At 46.7% G+C, this 17,789-nt stretch overlaps 1 protein-coding gene across 14 annotated transcripts in view; it reads right to left on the bottom strand.

Moving 5' to 3' along the window:
- ARID1B (AT-rich interaction domain 1B) overlaps positions 1-17,789 on the bottom strand; it is a 1,358,614-nt gene that overhangs the window by 71,026 nt on the left and 1,269,799 nt on the right. Inside the window, exon 21 of one of the 14 annotated variants that reach the window (XR_013221738.1) lies at positions 5,986-6,138. The exons of 12 other annotated variants lie outside the window; for them this stretch is intronic. Coding sequence is in view for 1 of the 2 variants with exons in the window: in XM_077289057.1 (XP_077145172.1) it covers positions 6,133-6,138 (6 nt within the window). In the remaining variant the exon portion in view is untranslated. Of the gene's footprint in view, positions 1-5,875; positions 6,139-17,789 lie in introns of those variants that run through there. One more of the 14 variants, XM_077289057.1, reaches the window with a different exon arrangement.

Below are 17,789 nucleotides of genomic sequence, written 5' to 3' on the forward strand. Positions count from 1 at the left end.
ATCTGCGGCAAATGCACTTCTGGAGTTTAATAGTTTCCATCTCTGGCATACCAAGGTGGGTGTCCCCCAATTTTTGCGCATAAGGCGCAATTGTACCCTTGACCAGGACTTCTTATCACAAGCCCGTGATTTAACGGATTGCTTCAGACAAAGGAGTTACCCAAAACGTGTAATTTCCACAGCTTTCCAACGAGCCAGACAACAGGATCAGGCTTCACTTCTGACCCCTGTGGGACGGTGTCGTGAATCACAAATGAGATTCATCACAGACTATAACAGTAACTGGGGGCAGGTAAGAGATATTCTCTCTAGACATTGGCCGATACTGCAAGCGAACACACAAACAACAGAACTTGTTTGTAATAGGTCATTGCTCGCAGCGAGAAGAGCTCCAAATTTGAGGCAACTATTGACTAAGAGCCACTTTATCAGGCCCACAATTAGGTTGAATAGGCGTATCATCCTGAAGGGGTCATTCCCCTGTGGGGATTGTAACGTTTGCCCCTTCATGGTCCCTACCCAGGATACATTCATTCATCCTACCATTTCCAGTAGGCATACTTTAAAAGCTTACATAAATTTCAAATCCAGGAACGTGATTTATGTTTTAGTATGTCCCTGCAATAGGATTTACGTAGGGCAAACATCCAAGGAGCTCAGGAAAAGAGCACAAAAACACAGCCACCATACACCTGGCAGCCACAGATCAAAAGAAGGGCAAGACCCTCACTCTTGTGGCTGCTCATTTTTTGGCAGCACACAGGGGTTCATCCACGAATCTCCAGATTGTGGGGCTGCAAAAGGTGATTTTTGGTGAAAGGGGTGGTAATATACGCAACCATCTTCTGCGGACTGAATCCAGGTGGATTTTTGAGCTTCAGTCAGTAACACCGACTGGGCTCAACGAGGAGCTGCTTTTTATGGGCTTCTTGGGGTAGTCTGTGGTGGGTCACCACATATAGGGTTTGGGTTTGTGGTACCTGATTACTTGTCTTTTGTTTCCATCAAAGTGTGCTGACATATAACAAGCTGGGAGTATCAGACAGCTTGAAGTCTCTTCAAGTCGGTGGTACCAACTTACAACTCCCTTTTGACCATATACATGGAATGCTCTGGGTTACGGGATATTTATAGAGACCTTAATGAAGGTGGATGCAAGTGACTACTGAAGAGATATATCCTGTGGACTGCAATGATGCCGTTATCTTTTCAATTGAAATATGAGGACATTCAATGGAAATGGGCAGATCGCAGCAATCTCTTGGGAGACTTATACCAACATCCATTATCAACCATGGATGGCAACATGGCTGGGACTGCCACATTTGTTATGCCTGGAAGGATATCGGACGGAGTATTTAAATCATGGGGGGCATGGAACTTGGGGATTTACGTATCATGCTGTCCTACATTTATTTCGTAGGTGGACTTGTTGAAGCTTATTTGATTCTATGGGATATGGCTGGATTTGTTATGTCTCAAAAAACATAGGTGTAAATATATGTATTTATTATTATAATATTTACCCATGATTGTCATATGTGAGTGGTTATATGTATAATTCTTGACTAATGTTATAGACTGCCTTTTTATGGATTGATATGGATACACTGCCAGTCATTAATGACTGCTCCTTAAATATATAATTTATATTTTTCATAAGGCCTTCTTTCCCCATCTAGTAATTGGATAGATAGATCTATACATTCTCCTTTGCATATCCCTGTGAAACTTCTTTATTGTCCCCTTTCACTCTCCCTCTCTGCTTCGGCTGGTACCAGCGCCTGTGATTCCGCCTTTTACTTTCACTCTTACTTTTTCCCTCTTGCTTCGGCCACCCTGCCATCCATATCTGTGCATGTGCAACACGCAGTTCACATCTATGGACGCCATGTTTACTTCCGCTCCGATACCTGCTCATGCCGATACAGTGCCTTCCTCCCCTCCTGAGCAATCCAATCCTGGACACAGCGGTAATTAAATGATTTGTGTTCATATATAACCTGACTGCTTTCACCTCCAGGCCACTTCCCCTGACGAAGCTGCTGCGGCAGCGATACGCGTGGGGCCTGCTCTCCTCACACCCCCCTTTATCTTAGGGTTATTATACTAGGTTCTTTCTCTTCTGAGCCCTGCATTACAATGGCTCTGTGAGCTCCCACTGGCTATTCTGTCCTTTCAATCACCCCAGGAACAGGGAATCTTGGACTTTGACTCACCTATATTCAATTGATCAGGTTGTATACATCTGATATTGTATATATATATTGGTTTGGGTCCTTTTCATCCATCTCAAAGGACGTTTATCTATTGAGTCCTTGTTGTTCCAGTAACCAGGGACATTATATATCCATGGGCTCAGGATACACAGATTGTCTGTTGGATTAAGCATAACTAATGCTCAGGGCTGGCATCTTGGTGCACATAGGATTCAGCATGCAACTGTATACTCTATGTTATTTGTGATGTTCACATTGCAATAATAGGGCGCTATTTGGGGGTGTGATTTATGTATTGATTTTTGTATTGTGTTTTAAGTGTTTTTATATACTGTATATACAGTTATATGAAAAAGTTTGGGCACCCCTATTAATCTTAAGCTTAATGTTTTATAAAAATTGTTTTTTTTGCAACAGCTATTTCAGTTTCATATATCTAATAACTGTTGGACACAGTAATGTTTCTGCCTTGAAATGAGGTTTATTGTACTAACAGAAAATGTGCAATCTGCATTCAAACAAAATTTGACAGGTGCATAAGTATGGGCACCCTTATCATTTTCTTGTTTAAAATACTCCTGCCTACTTTTTACTGACTTACTAAAGCACTTTTTTTGGTTTTGTAACATCATTGAGCTTTGAACTTCATAGCCAGGTGTATGCAATCATGAGAAAAGCTACTTAAAGTGGCCACTTGCAAGTTGTTCTCCTGTTTGAATCTCCTCTGATGAGTGGCATCATGGGCTCCTCAAAACAACTGTCAAATGATCTGAAAACAAAGATTATTTAACATAGTTGTTCAGGGGAAGGATACAAAAAGCTGTCTCAGAGATTTAACCTGTCAATTTCCACTGTGAGGAACATAGTAAGGAAATGGAAGAACACAGGTACAGTTCTTGTTAAGGCCAGAAGTGGCAGGCCAAGAAAAACATCAGAAAGGCAGAGAAGAAGAATGGTGAGATCAGTCAAGGACAATCCTCAGACCACCTCCAGAGAGCTGCAGCATCAACTTGCTGCAGATGGTGTCACTGTGCATCGGTCAACTATACAACGCACTTTGAACAAGGATAAGCTGTATGGTAGAGTGATGCGAAAGAAGCCGTTTCTGCAAGCACGCCACAAACAGAGTCGGCTGAGGTATGCAAAAGCACATTTGGAGAAGCCAATTTCTTTTTGGAAGAAGGTCCTGTGGACGGATGAAACCAAGATTGAGTTGTTTGGTCATACAAAAAGGTGTTATGCATGGCGGCAAAAAAACACAGTGCGTTGTATAGTTGACAGATGCACAGTGACACCATCTGCAGCAAGTTGATGCTGCAGCTCTCTGGAGGTGGTCTGAGGATTGTCCTTGACTGATCTCACCATTCTTCTTCTCTGCCTTTCTGATGTTTTTCTTGGCCTGCCACTTCTGGCCTTAACAAGAACTGTACCTGTGTTCTTCCATTTCCTTACTATGTTCCTCACAGTGGAAATTGACAGGTTAAATCTCTGAGACAGCTTTTTGTATCCTTCCCCTGAACAGCTATGTTGAATAATCTTTGTTTTCAGATCATTTGACAGTTGTTTTGAGGAGCCCATGATGCCACTCTTCAGAGGAGATTCAAACAGGAGAACAACTTGCAAGTGGCCACTTTAAGTAGCTTTTCTCATGATTGCATACACCTGGCTATGAAGTTCAAAGCTCAATGAGGTTACAAAACAAAAAAAAAGTGCTTTAGTAAGTCAGTAAAAAGTAGGTAGGAGTATTTAAAACAAGAAAATGATAAGGGTGCCCATACTTATGCACCTGTCAAATTTTGTTTGAATGCAGATTGCACATTTTCTGTTAGTACAATAAACCTCATTTCAAGGCAGAAACATTACTGTGTCCAACAGGTATTCGATATATGAAACTGAAATAGCTGTTGCAAAAAAAACAATTTTTATAAAACATTAAGCTTAAGATTAATAGGGGTGCCCAAACTTTTTCATATACCGTATATACTCGAGTATAAGCCGACCCGAGTATAAGCCGACCCCCCTAATTTTGCCACAAAAAACTGGGAAAACTTATTGACTCGAGTATAAGCCTAGGGTGGGAAATGCAGCAGGTACCGGTGAATTTCAAAATTAAAAATAGATGCTCCATACCGTTCATTATGGCCCCATAGATGCTCCACATAAAGCTGTGCCATATATACAATGCTCTGCACCGTTGCCCCATAGATAGCTGTGCCATATATATAATGCTCTGCGCCGTTGCCCCATAGCTGTGCCATATAGTGCTCTGCACCGTTGCCCCATAGCTGTGCCATATAGTGCTCTGCACCGTTGCCCCATAGCTGTGCCATATAGTGCTCTGCACCATTGCCCCATAGCTGTGCCATATAGTGCTCTGCAACATTGCCCCATAGCTGTGCCATATAGTGCTCTGCACCGTTGCCCCATAGCTGTGCCATATATTGTGCTCTGCACCGTTGCCCCATAGCTGTGCCATATAATGCTCTGCACCGTTGCCCCATAGCTGTGCCATATAATGCTCTGCACCATTGCCCCATAGCTGTGCCATATAATGCTCTGCACCATTGCCCCATAGCTGTGCCATATAATGCTCTGCACCGTTGCCCCATAGCTGTGCCATATAGTGCTCTGCACCGTTGCCCCATAGCTGTGCCATATAGTGCTCTGCACCGTTGCCCCATAGCTGTGCCATATAATGCTCTGCACCGTTGCCCCATAGCTGTGCCATATAATGCTCTGCACCGTTGCCCCATAGCTGTGCCATATAGTGCTCTACACCGTTGCCCCATAGCTGTGCCATATAGTGCTCTGCACCGTTGCCCCATAGCTGTGCCATATAGTGCTCTGCACCCCGTTGCCCCATAGCTGTGCCATATAGTGCTCTGCACCGTTGCCCCATAGCTGTGCCATATAGTGCTCTGCACCGTTGCCCCATAGCTGTGCCATATAGTGCTCTGCACCGTTGCCCCATAGATACTCCACATAAAGTTGTGCCATTGCTGCTGCTGCAATAAAAAAAACAAAACACATACTCACCTCTCTTGCTTGCAGCTCCTCGGCGCCATCTTCCCGGCGTCTCTCCGCACTGACTGATCAGGCAGAGGGCGGTGCGCACACTATATGCGTCATCGCGCCCTCTGACCTGCACAGTCAGTGCGGAGAGAGAGACGCCAGGAAGACAGAGCGGCGCCCGGCGTGTGGAACGAGGACAGGTGAATATGCGATACTTACCTGCTCCCGGCGTCCCGCTCCTTCCCCCGGACAGCTGGTCTTCGGTGCCGCAGCCTCTTCCTCTGTCAGCGGTCACCGGCACCGCTGATTAGAGAAATGAATTATGCGGCTCCGCCCCTATGGGAGGTGGAGCAGCCTATTCATTTCTCTAATGAGCGGTCCCATGTGACCGCTCAGGGGAAGAGCTGCGGCACCCGGAGACCGTGGGACGGGCAGGGGGAGCGACAGGAACGCCGGAACTAGGTGAGTATATGACAGTGCTCACCCGCCGACCCCACCACCGATCATGACTCGAGTATAAGCCGAGAGGGGAACTTTCAGCCCAAAAATTTGGGCTGAAAATCTCGGCTTATACTCGAGTATATACGGTAACTGTATTGTGAGGTGTTAATAAAGGTTTTGAAACTATTTTATATAGGCTGTGGTTGTGCATACCGTATTAGTCTAATCTTTTTTTTGGTGTTCCACACCGCTGGGCAGAGAGACAGAAGGGGGAACTTTGAAGATCTAGGAAAAATTGACTTAGGAAACCCACCTTCTGTAGCTGGAAGTTGTTCCTCTAGTAGATCCTCCAACACCTGAATGGCATCCCTCTCAGCCGGACTCCAGTTTTCCTGTCCAGATCCACCCTTAGAGTGCAGTTTTTTGAGAATTAATTTGCGTGAAAATAGGTGAAGGTCTTTTAATGCTGAAAAGTAATTAAAACTGTTTGTAGGAGAGAAGGATAATCCTCTGCTCAATACCTGTAATTGTGCACATAACTGGAAAGGTTAATTACCTGTAACACTCCCTGGGACTTAGTTTCTGATGATTTTCCCGTTTGTCCTTTCTTAGCGTTAAGTCTCGTATTGACCTTTTTAGCAGGGGGTACCTGCTCGCCCTCACCTCCCAGGCGTGTTTTTCTGGGCTGTTGTTGATCCTCTGTCGAAACTGTCGATCTCATAGATGCAGAACGAGAACGGGAGCGTGACCCATTCCTAAAGAACGGGCGAGACCTCTCATTGGGATTCCTCCATCTATAAGTCTTATTCATATGCTTGTCATTCACATCACGTTAGAACTTCTTAGACTTCGTCAATTGTATATCGTCTGCCCATTTCTGTACCTCCTCCTCTATCTCGGTATTAAATTTGCTCAAGGCCTCATTGGACAATTCTTTTTTAATATTATTCTGTAACCCTTCAATTTCTACTTCCATTTTCCTCAATGAGCTTTCATTCATTTCCTTGAGGATTTCCATGAAGCCCTTTGAGCATAAGTTTGCACACTCCTCCCATCTCTCACGAATGATCTCATTATCAACAGGGAAGGAAGGAAACACCTGCAACCTTAATCCCCTCGGGATTAACCCTCTCTGTAGGTATTGTAATGGTGTCTAAAGCTCACTTGGCATTTATACATGCTGCTGTGGCAGCGTTGCGCGTGCTCCCACTTGCCGCCGCCTGCTGCCCTGCGCATTCCAGCAATGGTCGCTGCTGGCATCTGACTGGGAGCTATGGTTACCTCCTGCTCCTGCTCGGACGCTGGGCGGTGACGCGCCGGGCGGCGCGGGTTTGGTGGGGTCAGCCATGGGCGCATGCGCCATATACACACAGCCCAGCAGCGGCCGGTCACGTGATTCACATGTGACCGGTTACCAGGGATACTTAAGGTCCTGCAGGAGAGTGGAAACACACCTCCCCTTGAGAAAGCCATGCTGTAAAGCGGCGAAACGTACGTCGGGGTGCGTCCAGTTGCGCATTATGGCGCTGGTAAGATTAACCCTTATTCATTCTGTCTAATACCTATGTTATAACTTTGTACCTACATGGTGGCATGTGAGATGCAGCTATTATGAACTGTGGACATTATCATGCATTAACCATTGGGACAGAACTTGTGCTGTCCTCCCCCTAGAGGTCTTGAGGGGATATGTTTGGACACACTATTGGGTAGGGCTACTGACCTTATATGCTTTTAGTCCTTTTCGTTGGACGTTCATATTTATATGGTGCTGTATGTTGCTTATTGGTGTCCTTTACCATCATATATATTCTTTAAAAAAAAAATTGTCTGTCAATATATGTGTGATTGTATTAATAAAGATTAGTCATAAGTTTTTCTACCATAAAACTCCTATGTTTCTTCTTTTGTTAGTATATGGTAATGGAGTGGTGTACAGCTAGCTAGGTGATGGCGCTTGGCTTACAGATTAATATGAGTCTGGGCATTTTTGTATTGACCAGACAAAACACAGTCAGCACTTTTGCAGCAGACACAATACACAGTCAGCACTACTGCACCAGACAAAACACAGTCAGCACTGCTGTACCAGCAACAATACAGTTAGCACTGCTGCATCTGCCACAATACACAGTGAGCACTGCTGCACCAGCCACAATACACAGTCAGCACTGCTGCACCAGACAAAACAGAGCACTGCTGCATCAGACACAATACACAGTCAGCACTGCTGCACCAGACACAATACACAGTGAGCTCTACTGCACCAGACAAAACACAGCACTGCTGTACCAGCAACAATACAGTCAGCACTGCTGTACCTGCCAAAATACACAGTCAGCACTGCTGCACCAGACAAAACACAGCTAGCACTGCTTCACCAGACACAAAACAGTCAGCAAAGCTGCAGCAGATACAACACAGTCAGCACTGCTGCAGCAGACACAATACACAGTTAGCACTGCTGCAGCAGAAACAATACACAGTCAGCACTGCTGCAGATGGCAAAACAGTCAGCACCGCTGCACCAGACACAATACACAGTCAGCATTTTGCACCAGACAAAACACAGCCATCACTGCTGCACCAGACAAAACACATCCAGCACTGCTGCATCACACACAATACACAGTCATCAATGCTGCACCAGACACAATACACAGTCAGCACTGCTGCAGCTGGAAAAACAGCACTGCTGCAGCAGACAAAACATGATGAGCACTGCTGCAGCACACAAAACACAGTCAGCACTACTGCACCAGACACAAGAGTCAGCACTGTGGCAGCAGACACAATACGAAGTCAGCACTGCTGTACCAAACGAAAGACAGCTAGCACTGCTGCATCAGACAAAACACAGGATTGCTGCAGCAGATACAACACAGTCAACACTGCTGCAGCAGACACAATACACAGTGAGCACGGCTGCAGAAGAAACAATACGCAGTCAGCACTGCTGCACCAGACAAAACACAGTCAGCACTGCTGCAGCAGACACAATAGACAGCACTGCTGCAGCAGACACAATACACAGTCAGCACTGCTGCAGCTGTCAAAACATTCAGCACTGTTGCACCAGACACAATACACAGTCAGCACTGCTGCACCAGACAAAACACAGTCAGCACTGCTGCACCAGACAAAACACAGTCAACACTGCTGCAGCAGACACAATAGACAAGTCAGTCGGCCCCTCGAAGAAGCCCGCAACGTGAAACGCGCGTCGGGGCTGCGACGTGTGCACGGTCTGGTGTACATCATCCTCCCACATGGGTAAGCAATGATCGAACCTACCACTGCTGCTCGGCACTATTGCACTTTCTGCACTGGCACTTTTTTACGGCACTAGAGTGACCGTTCTGTAGCTATGAGTGGGCAGACGTCTACAGATATCCGGAGTTTATACCCGGTCTGTGATTTTTTGGATGTCTGTTTTTGGTTTGGCTGGTAGGTCCTGAGCCATTTTATAATTGAGGCAACAACCCTGTGCCCTGCCTTTAGTGCTGATGCTCCAGTAATTACCGTGTACTTTGTCTTTTTCCTTGCTCCTTTTCCCATTTTTGCACATTCGTCCAATAATCTACTCTGAACTTAATTCTGTGTACTATATATGTGTGTGAGGCTAATATAAGTTATATTCTGATTTAATTCAAAATAGGTGGTCTCACTTGATTTATTTTGTGAGTATAGAGCTCCTTTTTCATGTAGGACATACAGTATGCTTCTTGGGAGCTGCTCATTTTGCTTAATGCAATTCTGAGTTATTTATGTATATCCGCTATGTCAGGTGTTGTTAATTACAATACACAGTCAGCACTAGAGTTGAGCGACTTTTACTTTTTTTTGATCGAGTTGGGTTTCGCGAAACCCGACTTTGTCAAAAGTCGGGTCGGGTGAAATCGGCCGATTATTGCGAAAAGTCGGGGGCCGACTGAAACACGAAACCCAATGCAAGTCAATGGGGAATCAAAGTCGGCAGTGAGTGGAGGACAGGAAAACACCTACAGTGCCCATTTTAGTGCCAAAAACATCAATTCTTATTACTTAAGCTTGTCAATCTTAATTTACTTTATAATAATAGTTAGGCATTGAAAACTGGGGGTCATTTGGCTAAAGTTGTGGGGGGGTAGGGCTGGCTCAAGATTTTCGTGGGCCCAGGAAACGCGGAATACGTCACGGCGGTGGAGCAGGGAGAGGTAAGTATTTCAACTTTGCAAGTGCTGTGATCCTGAGCAAGCAGGGGGGGGGGGCCCACTCGTTGGCACTGGCACAGGGTCCCTCATAGTACGGCGGTGTGTTTGACGGCGGGTGGCGCCTCCCACTGGCAGAGACACTTTTGCGTACTATGAGGGGCCCTGTGCAGGTGACAACGCCAACGAGTATGCCCCCCTCACCTGAAGAAGGAACCTGTACTTTCATCTGCACCTTCCTCTTTGTCCCCGTGTAAGGTGGTATAGTATGCGGGAAGGGGAACCTGAGTTTCAGCAGGGTCAGATTCTGGCTGTGTAGAGTGCAAGGGGAATGTAGTGGTCTGGGTCAATGTACCAGCAGACTCATCTAGCAGTGGCTGGGCAACGGGCAGGATGAGGAGGAAACACAGATATAGGCCCAAATAATAAAGTAGGCTAAATGCAGTTCAAAATTGGTAACAGGACTAAACATTGCTTTGTTCAGTGGAGGAAAACTGTAATGAGTGGCAGACACAGTTAGTAGGCCCAAATAATAAAGTGGGCTAAATGTCTGCCAAAAAATTGTTCATAAATAAACAGGTGGCATAGCTAGGTACAGGGGTGGGCTCCTCTGCTGAGTAGCAGACAGTGGTAGTAGGCGCAAATTATTAACTGGTCTAAATGGAGGCCAGGGCTCCTGTATATTTTAACGATCATCTATCATTTCAACAAATTTGTATTGGCAGTGCAATTGAAGGATTTAACAGCACAGACTACACAGTGGTGGAGCAGGGAGAGGTAAGTATTGCAAGTGGTAGAGCACTGTTCGAGCTGGGGGGGGACACTCTCTCACGGGCGGCGGTACTGGCACAGGGCCCCTCATATTACGACGGTGTGTCTGACGTTGGTTGTGCACCACCACCGTCAGAGACACTTCATTGTACTATGAGGGACCCTGTGCCAGTGCCGTCACCCAAGAGTGGGCCCACCCACCTGTCCACGCAAACGGCACTCGCACAGGTGCTTGCGCCAGGTGGTGACCACGGCCCTGTGGGGGGAGTCATCCCATTTAGGGAGGTATAAAAATGGCCTATGGTGGACATTCAGCAGCTGCAAATGGAGGAATTGGAGACGTCAGTAAGAGGAGGCCAAAAGCAAGACATTTTCCAGGCAAGCTACGTGTCAGCAGGGGAAGGTGGGGCAAAATAATTTGAAATCCATGATTGGTTCATTTTAATGAAGGTTAGATCATCAACATTTTGGGTAGCCAGACGTGTCCATTTTTCGGTCAGTATTGAACCAGCAGCACTGAAGACTCTTTCTGATAGCACTAGCAGCGGGGCAAGCGAGTTCCTGTAATGCATATTCTGCCGATTCAGGCCAGGTGTCTATTTTAGATGCCCAGTAATCAAAGGGGAATGACCTGTGAGGGAGAACATCGATAAGGGAGGAAAAGTAGTTCGTAACCATACTGGACAAATGCTGTCTCCTGTCACTTTGAATCGATGCAGCAGTACCTGTCATGTCAGCGGTCATTGCGAAATCACTCCACAACCTGGTCATAAAACCCCTCTGTCCAACGCTACTTCTGATTTGTGCACCTCTAACACCTCTGCCATGTTGCCCCCTACGGCTCGTGTGAGAACCATCACCGCCGCTGTGTGCTGGGAATGCCTGAACCAAACGGTCTACAAGAGTTGCTTGTTTGGTAGCCAATATTTGCTCAAGGTTCTCATGTGGCATGATATTTTGTAATTTTCCTTTATATCGTGGATCCAGGAGGCAGGCCAACCAGCAATCATCATCGGTCATCATTTTGATAATGCGGGGGTCCCTTTTTAGGCATACTCAGCCATGTGGGCCAATGTTCCAGGTGTCAATTCACTGCTTGCGCTGGGTTGAGGAGCACTTTCTTGCAAATCAACATCACTTGTGTCCCGCAAAAACCTTGTACCTGACCTTGCAACGCCACCAGTTTCTATTGCCCCCTGAGAAGCATCCTCCTCCCATAAATATTCATCCCCATCATCCTCCTCCTCCTACTCCTCCTCCTCCTCTTCATCCGCCACCTCATCCAGGAGAGTTCCCTGAGCAGACAATGGCTGACTGTCATCAAGGCTTCCCTCCTCCTCGGCTGCAGACACCTGCTCCTTAATGTGCATCAAACTTTGCATCAGCAGACACATTAGTGGGATGCTCATGCTTATGATAGTGTCATCTGCACTTACCAGCCGTGTGCATTCCTCAAAACACTGAAGGACTTGACAGAGGTCTTTTAGCTTCGACCACTGCACACCAGACAACTCCATGTCTGCCATCCAAGTGCCTTCCTGTGTATGTGTATCCTCCCACAAATTAATTACAGCACGCCTCTGTTCGCACAGCCTCTGAACCATGTGCAGTGTGGAGTTCCACCTTGTTGCAACGTCGATTATTAGGCGGTGCTGGGGAAGATTCAGCGATCGCTGATGGTTCAGCATACGGCTGGAGTGTACGGGCGACCGGCGGATGTGCGAGCAAAGTCTTCACACCTTCAGGAGCAGGGCTGGTAACTCCGGATAATTTTTGAGGAAGCAGTGCACCACCAGGTTCAAGATGTGAGCCAGGCAAGGTATGTGTTTCAGTTCTGAAAGGGCTATGGCAGCCATAAAATTCCTTCCGTTATCACTGACTACCTTGCCTGCCTCAAGATGTACACTGACCAGCCATGACTGAGTTTGTTGCTGCAAGTACTCGGCCAGTACTTCCGCGGTGTGTCTGTTGTCGCCCAAACACTACATTTGTAACACAGCCTGCTGACACTTACCACTAGCTGTTCGATAATGGGACACCTCGTGTGCAACACTGGCAGCTGCGGATGGAGTGGTCGTACGACTGCACTCTGTGGACGAGCTTTCGCTTCTGGAGGAGGAGGAGGAGGAGGGGTGGCGAATGCCTACAGCCAACTGTTTCCTAGACCGTGGGCTAGGCAGAACTGTCCAACTATGGCTGTCCCCTGTGGACCCTGCATCCGCCACATTAACCCAGTGCGCCGTGATGGACACGTAACGTCCCTGGCCATGCCTACTGGTCCATGCATCTGTTGTGAGGTGCACCTTTCCACTGACTGATTGCCTCAGTGCATGGACAATGCGGTCTTTGACATGCTGGTGGAGGGCTGGGATGGCTTTTCTCACAAAGAAGTGCCGACTGGGTAGGTCACAGCGTGGTACTGCTTAGGCCAGGCCCATCAGGTCTTTGAAAGCTTCACTTTCAACCAACCGGTAGGGCATCATCTCTAACGAGATTAGTCTAGCAATGTGGGCGTTCAAACCCTATGTACGCGGATGAGAGGATGAGTGCTTTCTTTTCCTAACGACAGTCTCTTGTAGGGTGAGTTGGACTGGAGAGCTGCATATGGTGGAACTAGCGGTGGTTGTGGTGGACATGGCGGATTGAGAGAGGGTTGGTGATGGTATTCTTGATGTTGGCCTACATACAGTGTTTCCTACCAATAACCTTGTGATTCCCTGACTGCTTTGGCCTTGCGACAATACCTCCACATTTGCTGCTGATGGTGTCCTAACCGGTGGGCTTACAGTGAGGGAAGCAATATAGCGTTGCTGACTACCTTCATTCTGAGCAGGTGCACCAAAGGTACGGGACGTTTGGTAGTTAGTCCAGGCTTGCAAGTGCATGCTGGTTAAATGTCTAAGGATGCACGTTGTATTTAAATTTTTAAGATTCTTCCTTCTGCTAAAGGTCTTTGAGCATTTCTTACAGATAACTTTTGACTGATCATTCGGATCTTGGTTAAAAAATTGCCACACTACACTCTTCCTACTATGGAATACCTTTTCAGGCATTGCACACGGTGCTACTTTCACCGGATGGCCATGCTGTCCTAAAACGGTTTTTGTTTTTGACAAACGTTTTGGCCTGATACGGGCCTGCCAGATGACAGCTGTTGCGATGTAAATGGCTGCTGCGGATCATCCTCCTCCGCTTCTGAGCTACTGGCAGTGTCACCCTCTTCCCCCAATGGCTGCCAATCTGGGTCAACAACTGGGTCATCTATCACCTCCTCTTCAATGTCATGTGAACCTTCCTCTGTGTCACCGTGTAAGGTACTATAGCGTTCGGGACGGGGCACCATAGTCTCATCAGGGTCAGATTCTGGCTCAGTACACTGCGAGGGCAATGTAGTGATCTGAGTCAATGGAACAGCACAATAATCTAGCTGTGGATGTGCATCAGTGCACTCCATGTCCGATTCATCTTGTAATGGTCAGTTAACAATTTCCCTTTCTAACCCAGGCACGGTATGTGTAAAGAGCTCCATGGAGTAACCTGTAGTGTCGCCTGACGCATCCTTCACTTTTGGTTTGGGTGAAGGACACAAGGAAACGTCTTGTTCCTGACCGGGAGCATCCACTGACGACTCGCTGCTTTTATATTTGGAACTTTCTGAAGAGGAGGCGAAAGAGCTAGAGGCTGAGTCAGCAAGGAAAGCCCAAACTTTTTCCTGCTGCTCCGGCTTTAAAAGCTGTTTTCCTACTCCCAGATAAGGGAGCCTTCGAGGCCTTGTGTAGCCACACAATGACGCTGGCTCAACACCTCCAGCCTTATTGTGCTTTTGCCACTACCACCAGATGAAACCACCACCACCACCATCAGTACCAGCTGGCAACCACTGCCCACGGGCTCTTCCATCAGACTTCCTCATTTTTTGGAAAATCTAACCAAAATAACAACCGTTATATGGTACTGTAAAACAAGGTAGAAGGTGTATATAAACTTTGTTGAGAATTTAAATCTCCCTTTTTTTGTTGGAGACTGAACCAAAACTCAGGCCCTTTGCATAAACAACACAATGTAAGTGGCAGATAGTGGCTGGCTGATATACAACAAACTAACAGGACTGAAGTATATCCACTTTGTGAGAATTTGAATCTCACTTTTTTTTTTTTGGAGACTGAACCAAAACTCAGGCTCAGTGTATAAAACAACACAATGTAAGTGGCAGAAAGTGGCTGGAAGATATATGAAAAAATACAAGGACTGTATTACTATTTCAATCTGCCTACAATGATCTCAGGACAAGTATGGCAGCAATAAAAAGGACTGCTGCACACAAAAGTGTGGACAAATAAACAAGATAACTGTGCAGAAAGGAGCAACAGGATTTTTGCTTTAAGGGTATGTGCACACGTCAGGATTTCTTGCCGAAATTTTCCTGACAAAAACCTGACATTTCTGCCAGAAATCCGCATGCGTTTTTTTCGCGTTTTTTTTTCCATGTGTTTTTGACGCGTTTTTGTGCGGTTTTTGTGCGTTTTTTTCCAAATGCATGGAATTGCGTGAAAAACGCGGAAAATTAATGAACATGCTGCTTTTTTTACCGCGATGCCTTTTTTTCGCAGAAAAACGCACTATGTGCACAAAACATGCAGAATGCATTCTAAATGATAGGATGCATAATGTATGCGTTTTTAATGAGTTTTTATAGCGTTTTTATCGCAAAAAAACATGAAAAAAAGCGAAAAAACCTGAACGTGTGCACATACCCTTAAAAAAGCAGTTGGTTTGCACAGCAGTGTGCAAACAGCAATGCAGCTATCAGGGAGCCTTATAAGGCAGCCTAATAAGCTACAGAGCTGATGCACAAAAATATAGCCTCCACTGTCCCTGCAAAAAAAAGGTGGTGTTGGACAGTGGAAATCGCTACAGCACAAGCAGTTTGGGGGTTAATCTTCCCTCCCTAACTATATCCCTTCTGATGAAGCTGCAGCATCCTCTCCCTATGCTAAGATCGGCAGAAGTAAGATGGCGGTCGGCGTGCACGCCCCTTTATAGCCCCTGTGACGCCGCAGAAAGCAAGCCAATCACTGTCATGCCCTTCTCTAAGATGGTGGGGACCGAGACATATGTCATCATGCTGCCCACACTCTGCGTCCTCCTTCATTGGCTGAAAAATGGCGCTGAAAGCGTCATATGAAACGCGACTTTTGCGCGCAGATCGGCGACATCATGGCCGATCCCACACTAGGATCGGGTCGGGTTTCATGAAACCCGACTTTGCCGAATGTCGGCGATTTTTGAATTTGTCCGATCCGTTTCGCTCAACCCTAGTCAGCACTGCTGCACCAGACAAAACACAGTCAGCAATACTGCACCAGACACAATACACAGTCAGCACTGCCGCACCAGACAAAACACAGCACTGCTGCAGCAGACACAATACACAGTCAACACTGCTGAAGCAGATAAAATACAGTAAGCACTGCTACATCAGACACACTACACAGTCAGCACTGCTGGAGCTGTCAAAACACAGCACTACTGCACCAGACATAACACAGCCAGCACTGCTGCACAAGACAAAACATGGTCAGCACTGCTGCATCACACACAATACATAGTCACCAATGCTGCACCAGACACAATACACAGTCAGAACTGCTGCATCAGACAAAACACAGTCAGCACTGCTACACCAGCCACAATACACAGTCAGCACTGCTGCATCACACACAAAACCCAGTCAGCAATACTGCACCAGACACAATACACAGTCTAAAAAACAACTGGGTTCGCGCTGCAGTGTGTAACAACTAGGATTATGCACCCAATGCTCTGCTGAGATAGTGCATAATGTGCCAGTGGAATTAATGCCAGAGAGATAAACGCTACAGTGCCCAGCACACCACAAAGCCACCATGTACCAGATATCGATGGTCAGACTGAGACCTGGTGAGTCAGAAAAGCCGGTAAGTGATATGCACACTCACCGTTGTGATGCAGTGGTCCGGTGTACGATGATGGATGTTGATCGGTGGTGTTCGTCGGGCAGGTGTGCGGGCAGACAGGCGGTCGAGCAGGAGAAAGTAACCGCAGAGCAGAGTGCTTTGCGGAAGCTGCGTAGAGCCAGGGACTGCTCCGGCCGGTAGCGTCCCTGGATACGAGCGGGAACCAGCGGAGGGAGGAGCTCGCTGGCGCAGGGCTCAGCGCGTGACGTCACTGAGCTCAGGGAAAGTACGGGGTACCGCAGGGATCAAACCGACGCGTTTCGAAGGAGTGGCGTCCTTCTTCCTCAGGGTTACTGATCACCGAGGATGCCCCGATATTTAACCCTCCAAGGTTGTCACTCAAAATGCCCGGACCGCCCATTTAGGGTGGGACTAAACTCCCCCCAGTGCGCCGGGTGGGACTAAACTCCCCCCAGTGCGCCGTGGCTCCAAGTAAAAAAGGAAAAAAGGAGGAAGGGAAACTAGTGGCCTAAAAAGCAAATATTTCAAGCCCACGGCGCACTGGGGGGAGTTTAGTCCCACCCGGCGCACTGGGGGGAGTTTAGTCCCACCCGGCCCACCACTTTGGTCTCTGATTTGGTTTTAATGAACTTTTACCGGGGACTGGCATGGATATCTCCTGTCTTTCCCTCGTTCATTTTATTTATCTTATGTTACTTGTTTTTAATTAGTGTTTATCTATTATTATCATCTATCATCCATTTTATCTTAGCGCATATATTAAATAATCAGTGTTCATCCTTTTAATCGTTTATTACCTATTTTAACTAAGTATACATTAAAGATTTGTTTTTTAATTAATTTTACCCATTTTCTGTGGCAGCACTGTCCCGCTAACTGGACCATAAAGGGAAATATAATTAGGTTGTTCTTATACAATTTGCTATTTTAACAAACTTCCATGATGTTCATCATTCCACTGATTATATAGTTGCTCTGCGGGCCACGCTTCCTATAATTCTATATTGCCAGCACTTTTATGGGGCATGATTCCAGCAGTGTGCTAAATGGGCGGTCCGGGCATCTTGAGTGACAACCTTGGAGGGTTAAATATCGGGGCATCCTCGGTGATCAGTAACCCTGAGGAAGAAGGACGCCACTCCTTCGAAACGCGTCGGTTTGATCCCTGCGGTACCCCGTACTTTCCCTGAGCTCAGTGA

This window comes from Ranitomeya variabilis, chromosome 2 (assembly GCF_051348905.1).
Source record: "Ranitomeya variabilis isolate aRanVar5 chromosome 2, aRanVar5.hap1, whole genome shotgun sequence".
NCBI classification, from domain to species: domain Eukaryota; kingdom Metazoa; phylum Chordata; class Amphibia; order Anura; family Dendrobatidae; genus Ranitomeya; species Ranitomeya variabilis.